Source organism: Nicotiana tabacum, chromosome 14 (assembly GCF_000715075.1).
Source record: "Nicotiana tabacum cultivar K326 chromosome 14, ASM71507v2, whole genome shotgun sequence".
Taxonomy (NCBI): domain Eukaryota; kingdom Viridiplantae; phylum Streptophyta; class Magnoliopsida; order Solanales; family Solanaceae; genus Nicotiana; species Nicotiana tabacum.
This window is the reverse complement of record NC_134093.1, coordinates 109,499,405-109,508,915: the sequence shown is the minus strand read 5'-3', so window position 1 is coordinate 109,508,915 and position 9,511 is coordinate 109,499,405. Positions and strand designations below refer to the sequence as shown.

At 35.6% G+C, this 9,511-nt stretch overlaps 1 protein-coding gene across 1 annotated transcript; it reads left to right on the top strand.

Annotated features, from left to right (window-relative positions):
* Positions 1-531: 531 nt before the first annotated feature.
* LOC107773761 (uncharacterized) lies at positions 532-4,730 on the top strand. Its single transcript, XM_075229851.1, has 4 exons — positions 532-1,613; positions 1,698-1,913; positions 2,011-3,990; positions 4,087-4,730. The coding sequence occupies exons 1-4, from the start codon at positions 557-559 to the stop codon at positions 4,428-4,430; spliced, it is 3,597 nt and encodes a 1,198-aa protein (XP_075085952.1). The 5' UTR covers positions 532-556; the 3' UTR covers positions 4,431-4,730.
* The last annotated feature ends 4,781 nt before the right edge of the window (positions 4,731-9,511 follow it).

Sequence of the window (9,511 nt, the reverse complement as noted above, 5' to 3'; positions counted from 1 at the left end):
CACTACTTTTCACCACTCAATTCTAGAGAAAATGAAGGCAAGGAAATTCCTGAAGAAGTACGTAGAAAAGAAAGCAAAGACTTGGAAATTCTTTGCATTAGAGGAAAAATTTTGCCACCACATTTACGGTTGAAAGACTCGATTGATTTGGCCTTTTCCAGTTTCCACATAAACTCGAAAATTTCCCTAAAACGACAACATCCAATACAAATTAATATTGTGTATTTTTGTTAAAAAGAAATTCATAAAAACAGGCCCTGAATAAAAATTTCAAACAAATTGTGAAATTTTTTGGAAATGTCAGAAAAATATTTAAAATGTGTTACGCAAAATATCTTAACAAAGTCATGCTCTTGTTGCTATGAGCTTGATTTAGTAGTATTATTAATGATATGACAGAATAAATGAAGAAAATTAATTCTCTTTTTTCCTTAAAAGTGATTTGAATGAAAAGAAAAAACCCTAAAAAGACATGTTAAATATCATGAAGACCAAAAAGCAAGATGTCATGGCTATTTAAAGTCTCAAACTCACATAGTTAGTAGCCATACCAATTATGGAGAAAGCATTCACCTCTTTTCTCTCAACACTGTTGTTGCTTCACTATGTTATGGCTACTTCAGCCAAGACTCATACCAACATTACTACTGATCAATTAATTCTTCTTTCTTTGAAATCCCAAATCATTTCAGACCCTTCTCATTTCTTGGATGAGAGTTGGTCGCGAGCTACTCCTGTTTGCCATTGGGTTGGAGTCACTTGTGGTTCCCGCCATCACAGAGTGAGGTCGTTGAATCTTTCTAACAAGGCTCTTACCGGAAGAATTCCACAAGATTTTGGAAACCTCACATTTCTTGTTTCCCTTGACTTGGGAAGAAACAATTTCTTTGGCAAATTGCCTCAAGAAATGGCACATTTGCGTCGACTAAAGTTGCTTAATTTAAGTTTCAACAACTTCAAAGCAGAGATTCCTTCCTGGTTTGGGTTTTTACACCGACTTCAAGTTCTAAGTCTTAGGAATAATAGTTTCACTGGATCCATCCCCTCTACAGTTTCCAATATTTCTAAGTTAGAAACTTTGGATTTGACATACAATTCCTTAGAGGGTCAGATCCCAAAAGAGATTGGAAATCTTGAAAACATAAGTTTTTTAAGCTTGGCCGGAAACAAGCTCATAGGTTATATCCCTACGTCTATCTCGAATGCCTCAATGTTGGAGATGTTAAGACTCTCTCGCAATTTCCTTCAAGGAAACATCCCAGAATGGATCGGCAATCTTCACAACTTGAACCATTTGGCAATAGAACATAATCAGCTTGCAGGTTCTATACCTTTCTCAATTTTCAACATTTCCAAACTTGAAGTCATTGCATTCACAAACAATAGCTTATCAGGAAGTCTTCCCACTGGTTTATGCAATCGTCTTCCATTACTCAAAGAGCTTCATTTATCTTTGAACAAGCTTCGTGGTCATATGCCTACAAGCTTGTCAAATTGCTCAGAGCTTCAAGACTTGTCTCTATCAGTTAATCAGTTTGACGGACCAATACATAGTGAAATTGGAAGTTTACGTAACTTGCAGTTCTTGTATCTCGGATTTAACCATTTCACAGGTATGATCCTGCATTATCTTATGAATGCTTGTAGTATTGTATTTAATTACTTCAACAAAAATATTTATTGCACATGAATTGCAGGGATAATTCCACAAGAAATTGGAAATCTTGTTAATTTGGCGGAGTTAGACATATACAAAAACCATATTACTGACTCTGTCCCGATCTCCATATTCAATATCTCCTCGTTGCAATACTTTTCACTAGGGAAGAACCATCTCAAGGGATCCTTACCACGGGAGATTGGCAACTTAACCAAGCTGAAGGTTATAGATCTTAGTCAAAATATGTTTTCTGGTATGTATTCAAAATGGTAGCAAAAACTACAACTTATGACAGATTGAACCAACTAGTTAAACTCATTAGTATTCCTTCTTTCTTCATGTGTTGCCAGGTGAAATACCGAAAGAGATAAGCAATCTCATTGAGTTGGAGGAGTTATATCTAGGGTATAACAGTCTTAGTGGCTCACTTCAAACAACGATCTTCAATATTTCAAGGTTGAGAATGGTTCATCTTTCAGCCATCAATCTATTGGGAACTCTGCCATCGAACATAGGTTCAATTTTACCTAACATAGAACATCTTTTTCTGAATGGCTTGACCAATCTTGTCGGGACTATACCTCATTCTATTTCCAATTGTTCAAGACTTACAATTCTAGAGCTTTCTCAAAATAAACTCACAGGCTTGATTCCCAATTCTCTTGGATATTTGACTCATCTACAAGCCCTAAACTTGGAGGGAAACAATTTAACGAGCGACTCATTATTAAGCTTCCTGACTTCCTTAACCAATTGCAGAAATTTAACATATCTTTATCTAGATTTGAACCCCCTAAATGGTATGCTTCCAGTCTCTACAGGGAACCTTTCCACTACTCTTACAAAGTTTTATGCCGCTAATTGCAAAATCAAAGGGCGGATTCCAAATGAAATTGGGAACCTAAGCAACTTATTAGACATTGATTTTTCTGGAAACAACTTGGCTGGATTGATTCCCACATCAATTGGCAACTTGAGAAACCTTCAACGCTTGTTCTTGTATGATAACAAACTTACAGGATTTATTGGTGATAATCTTTGTAAATTGCCGCGCTTGGGTAGCATATACTTGAGTCAAAATTACCTTTCAGGATCTCTTCCTAATTGTTTAGGGAACATCACTTCCCTTAGGGAGATACTTCTTGGTTCCAATAAATTGAGATCCAATATACCAGCAAGCTTATGGAATCTTAAAGATCTAAAGGTTCTTGACTTATCGTCAAACAACATGGGCGGCTTTTTACCTCCACAAATTGGAAATCTAAAGGCTGCTTCACAAATGGATTTGTCAATGAATCAGTTTTCAAATGGCATTCCTAAAGAAATTGGAGGATTGCAAGATCTGGAGCGACTTTCTTTGAGACACAACAAATTGCAAGGATCTATACCTGACTCAATGGGAAATATGGTAAGTTTGGAGTTCTTGGACCTTTCTCAAAATAATATATCAGGAACAATTCCCAAGTCTTTTGAGAAACTACAATACCTAGAGTATTTCAATGTTTCCGTCAACAAATTGTATGGTGAAATACCCTCTGGGGGTCCTTTCAAGAACCTCTCAAGTCAATTTTTTCTCTTCAACGAAGCATTATGTGGTTCTCTAAGATTTAGTGTCTCATCGTGCCCCACTTCTTCAAAGCATAGATCAAATAGGAAAAGAATGCTAGTTCTATTTCTTCTACTGGTATTTGTTCCTATCACCTTTGTGCTTGTATGGATAAGGTATAGAAGAGGTAAAAGAGCTCCTCAACAAGCTGATTCATTGTCTGTTGTAACAAGAGAAAGAATTTCATATTTTGAACTGCTCCAAGCAACTGATGCACTAAGCGAGAGTAATCTGATTGGTTCTGGAAGTTTTGGCTCTGTCTACAAAGGCATACTCAGAAGTGGGACTGCTATTGCAGTTAAAGTGTTCAATTTGCAATTGGAAGCGGCATTCAAGAGTTTTGATACAGAATGTGAAGTTTTGCGCAACCTACGCCATAGGAATCTCATGAAAGTCATCACTAGTTGTTCCAACCTTGATTTTAAGGCTTTAGTACTCGAGTACATGCCCAATGGAAGCCTCGATAAGTGGTTGTATTCACACAACTACTTCTTAGACATCATGCAGAGACTGAACATAATGATAGACACGGCATGTGCATTGGAATATCTCCACCATGGGTGCTCATTGCCTGTGATTCACTGTGATTTGAAGCCTAGTAATGTCTTGCTGGATGAGAATATGGTAGCCCACCTTAGCGACTTTGGTATTTCAAAACTGCTTGGTGATGATGAGAGTGATTTATACACTAAAACCTTAGCAACATTGGGTTATATTGCACCAGGTACGTCTTTTTTTTTATTTTATGTTTTGACCGTTGATTTTCCTTTCCTTTTTCCACCAATATAAATGTTAACATTTTAAATTTTTTTGAGTGTAGAGTATGGACTAGATGGACTGGTGTCCACAAAATGTGATGTCTATAGTTACGGGATCATGTTGATGGAAACGTTTACAAGGAGAAAGCCTAATGACGAAATGTTCGAGGGGGATCTTAGCTTGAAGCAATGGGTGAGTTATTCACTCCAAGAGGCAATAGTGGATGTTGTAGATGCCAACTTAGTAACACCACAGGATAATCACTTAAACAAGAATCTAGATTGTGTGGCATCGATCATGAAAGTGGCACTAGATTGCTGTGTTGAATCTCCTGCAAGAAGGATCGACATAAAAGATGTCGTAGGGATGCTAAAGAAGATCAAGATTCAACTTCTTGCATGTTGAGCATGTTCTTGGAAACTCTTGTTCCAAATCACTCGTTTGTTGCAAATGTTTGCTAAATTTTGGGGTTCATGTAAAGATTTTCTTTTTATTTTAGCACTTGTGTTGTACGTTATTTTGCTTTAGCTTCAAATATGCTAGTATCACTGAACACTATTTCCTATTAAATATAATAACATACTTCAAATAAGATTTATGGGGTAAGAAAACTGCTCATTTGTTGGGAAGTTTGGACAGTTAGACGTTGTGTAGTAGTAGCACAACATTTACAATCGATGATTATAAATTGGTGTATTCTTGAAGCACAATGAGTTTTTATAATTGTTTTTTTTCATTTGGTTTCTTACTCGTGTTTGGTATTTGCTTGAAGCCCAAATAATTCGAATTCGCATTGGAAGGTCCCACTTTGAAGGGTAAAGCGCTCCCTACCAAAGGCGATTCCATACCCGGGGCTCAATTCTGAAACCTCTGATTTAAGATAGAGGAGCACTTATCACTCCACCACAATCACAACCTTTGGTGGTGAGTTGTTTAATATTTTTTAGAGGAACTTCGTGAATACAAATAGACAATTAATAATATAAATGTTTGATATGGGAAAGACATTTACATGATACAATTGAAAAATAATTAATAAAAATTGCCAACGAGTTATTAGCAGAAATATAACAGCAAAGCAACAAACAAACTAATGGCAATAGAAAAAATAAAAACATATCACACAGCTTACATGGTATAATTTAAAAATCAGCCTTCTTACTTCAAGGTTTTCTCAATCAACCAATTAAGACCAGAAATATTACTATTATTTAGCCTCCTCAATTTCCTTCCAAAGAGAGAAACTTTACCCCGCATAGTCTTATTGGTTAATCTTCTCAATTTTGAACCACTATAAAAGCATCCCCTCTTGCAATTTCCTTTTATTATTTAATTAATACATACGTAATCTAGTCAAATCAATTAAATTTTTAGGGCACCAAACAATCGATTTGATACAATTTCTCAGATATAAATGGCAAGAAATAACGAAAACAACGAATAAGGCAATCAAATATAAAGTAAGAGGGTAGAGAATTCTTATTGATCAAGACATCATCTTTCTCGTATCTTGTTTTGTTTGACTAGCCGAAAATGCAATGCTCTAATTAGAGAGTAAGAGGTCGATTTCTTAGATGGTATACAATGTGGAGGAATAGGGAATTTAAATATTAAAACTATTCGTAACTGCATCTTGCCTGCCCATTAACCCATCTCCGAACATTACGCTAAGAATCTGTATGGTGGAATTATCAAATCCCGCTTTATTCAGGATGGACTGATTCTCCTCTTTTCTATACTTAATATGTGTCTTCTAGAGAAATCTTTCGTGTTGCTCTTAAATGAATATGGTACAAATGATACCGGTATTGATGAGTATTGTACAAATGATACTGGTGCTGAATAACTCTCAACTCAATCTCGGGCTCATCTTTTATGTGATCTTCTAATATTCTTGATACGTATCGAGGTTCAATTCATCCACATGGAGAGTCTATTTTTTGCCATTACAATACAATCATTAGAACTTAATAAGTTTGTCAATGAAATGAGTAAAACTCATAGAAAATTAGGTTCAAATCCTAGCAGGAGGTGATTTCTTCTCATCTATTGAAATTTTGGTCTCGATATAACTAGTGTATATAATGTACTAGTATATTTAACACTACTTTTCACCACAGAGTTGTAGAGAAAAGGAAATAAAGATTTTCTCCGGTGAAGTACACAGAAAAGAAAGCAAGACTTGGTTGACTTGTAGACTTGCACACATCTTTGGGAGGTCGATTTTACGGGATCATGTTGATGGAAACATTTACAAAGAAAAGTCCTAATGGTGAGATGTTCGAGGGAGATCTTAGCTTGAAGAAATGGGTGAGTTGTTCACTCCCAGAGGCAGTAATAGATGTTGTAGACGCCAACTTGTTAACACTGACAAATAATCACTTAATGTGTGGCACCGATCATGGAAGTGGCACTAAATTGTTGTATTGAATCTCCTTCTAGAAGGTGTGATGACCCAAAATGTCATCTTTAAATTTAACAATAAATTATATGTTCTAAGACCTCGAAAAGTACTATTTATCATTCCTCGACTTGCGTGCGCAATGCGTAAAATTTTTCGGAAAGTGTTTATGTGCAAAATGGATTAAAATGTGAATTAGAGCTTTAAAACTCAACTGAGTTGACTTTGGTCAACATTTTGAGAAAACGAACTCGGATCAATGTTTTGACAGTTCCGGTAGGTCCGTATCATGATTTGAGACTTGGGCATATGCCCGAAATCAAATTCCGAGGTCCCTAGTCCGAGATATGGAATTTTGATGAAAATTTAAAATTTTAAGTTCAAATAATGACCGGATGTCGAATTATGTGCAAACGACCCCGGAATAGAATTTTGATGATTCCAACAGCTCTGTATAGTGATTTTGAATTTAAGAGCGTGATCGGAATTTTATTTGGAAGTCCGTAGTGAAATTAGGCTTGAAATGACAAAAATAGGAATTTAAAGTTTGGAAGTTTGACCGGGGAGTTGACTTTTTGATATCGGGGTCGGAATCTAGTTCCAAAATATTTCATAGCTCTGTTATGTTATTTATGACTTGTGTGCAAATTTTGAGGTCAATCGGACTTGATTTGATAGGTTTCAACATCGAATGTAGAAGTTGGAAATTCTTAAGTTTCATTAAGCTTGAATTGGGGTGCGATTTGTGATTTTAGCGTTGCTTGATGTGATTTGAGGTTTCAAATATGTTCGTATGATGTTTTAGGACTTGTTGGTGTATTGGGTTGAGGTTCCAAGGGTCTTGGGTGAGTTTCAGATGGTTAACGGATCAAAAGTGGGACTTAGCTGCTGCAATTTTTCAGCTGGAAATGCTGTCAAAATCGTGCTCCCTGTCAAAATTGGGCTCCCTGTCAAAATCGGGCTCCGTGACAAATCGGGCTCCGTGACAATCAGTTTCCCTGACAAATTGGGCTCCCTGACAAATCGGACTCCCTGACATATCGTGCTCCCTGACATATCGGGCTCCCTCACTAGGGTACAAATCGGACTCCCTGACAGATCTGTAAGTTATAAAAACATGGGACGTCGTCCCATTTGCCATTTTTGACGAATTGGAGCTTGAGGAGAGGCGATTTTGATATATTTTTAAGGGAAAACATTGGGGTAAGTGATTCTAACTCAGATTTGGTCAATATACACGAATATATCATTGTTTTCACCATTTAATTAGTGTTTTGAGATAAAAATGTGAATTTTTTTTAGAAATTAATAGAATCGAATTTTTGAGATTTCGGTATCGATCTAGAATCGGATTTGAATGAAACTGGTATGGTTGGACTCGTAATTTAATGAGTTATTAGAGTTTGTAAGTTTCACCGGATTCCGAGACGTGGGCCCCACGGACAATTTTTGAGCTAATTTCGAATATTTTTGAAAAATATAATATTTTCTTATGAAATTGATTCCTATAATTTTTGTTGACTGTATTGAATTAATTATGACTAGATATGAGTCGATCGTAGTCGAAAAATCGAGGAAAAAGTATAATACTTGGTTAAATTGGAGCAAGTTAAGGTAAGTGACTTGTCTAACCTTGTGTGGGGGAAATTTTCCATAGGATTGATATTGATGTGATTATTGAAATATGTTGAAAGTCGTGTACACGAGGTGACAAGTGTGTACACGGGGTAAATGTGAGAGATTATATTTTTAAATTGTGTAGATCACTATTGGACATTTATTAAATTATTTTATCTTGTTATATTCTTCATCATTGATTTGAGATATATACTTTAAATTTGTTTGACATTTTCCTGCTAATTGTTATACATGTTTAGTTGAAACTTGGTTTCTTTTATTCTGTGCATTATTTGAAGGGTGATTTTCTTTAAATTAAACATTATTAATATGAAGTATTTGACATTTTTAAATTTGATATTGAAGCAACGTATTAAAGATTTTGAGATATTATTTTCTTGAATTATTTATTCTTGAATATTTTTGTAAGATTTCCGTACTCATTGTGATGGAGTCGTGAGCTCTTTATTGTGAAAAAATATTATTGATGATTTATTTTGGCATGAGTCGTGAGCTCTTTATTGTGAAAAAATATTGTTGTTGAATTATTTTGGCAAGATAAATTATTTGAGCACTTGAGGTGCAAATTATGACATATTGTGATATTGATACGCATGCGGTGGTATAAGATTTGGGTATTGAAAAACATGCGGTGAGATAAGGGTGTCTTGATATGCGTGGTTAGTAGGACAAACTACTAGAAATCATGCGGTGTGATAAGGATGGCTAAAACGCGGGATGCTATTTCGGAAAAAGAATTTTCTTTAAAATAAATTGTGAAGGCTCCCGCGGTGAGATAAGAAAATGAGATATTGTGAATTTATTTATGATTTGGGACTACGAGGCGGTACCTCGGGAGTGCCTTTGTTGGTATTGATTTATGGTCGAAGTTGCCTTGATTATTTGTTGTGATTTTCTTAAAGTTAAAAGGAATTCTGTTTTGTTTCCATGAGATATTATTTGCCATTATTTTGTGTAATTAAATGGTGACATACTACTTGATTCATTTCCAATATCATTTTAATTTATTATATTGTTAAACATTTTACCATGCCATTATTATATTCCATTAGGGCCTCACCTGACCTCGTCACTACTCTACCGAGGTTAGGCTTGGCACTTACTGGGTACCGCTGTGGTGTACTCATACTACGCTTCTGCATATCTTTTTGTACAGATCCAGGTACATCTTACCAGCCTAGACGTCAGTGAGTTACCTGCGCACGGAGACTTCGAGTATATCTGCCCGCGTTCGCAGACTCCGGAGTCCCCTTCTATTATTTTTATGTTGCTTCCTTATTTTTCTTTAGACCTTCATATATAGAGACATTAAGAATAAATTCTTAGAAGCTTGTGACTTATTTCTACCGGGTTTTGGGAGTTGAAATTATTTAAATTGTAGTTTATTTATTTCAGATATTTATTATTATTTCGCATTGTTAGGTTTACCTAATTTTAGAGATTAGGT

Excerpts from the sequence above, each read along its gene's own strand:
- LOC107773761 (XM_075229851.1), top strand. The coding sequence starts at position 557 with ATGGAGAAAGCATTCACCTCTTTTCTCTCAACACTGTTGTTGCTTCAC. Across the intron at positions 1,614-1,697 it reads CGGATTTAACCATTTCACAG|GGATAATTCCACAAGAAATT; the intron begins GTATGATCCTGC and ends CATGAATTGCAG. Across the intron at positions 1,914-2,010 it reads TAGTCAAAATATGTTTTCTG|GTGAAATACCGAAAGAGATA; the intron begins GTATGTATTCAA and ends ATGTGTTGCCAG.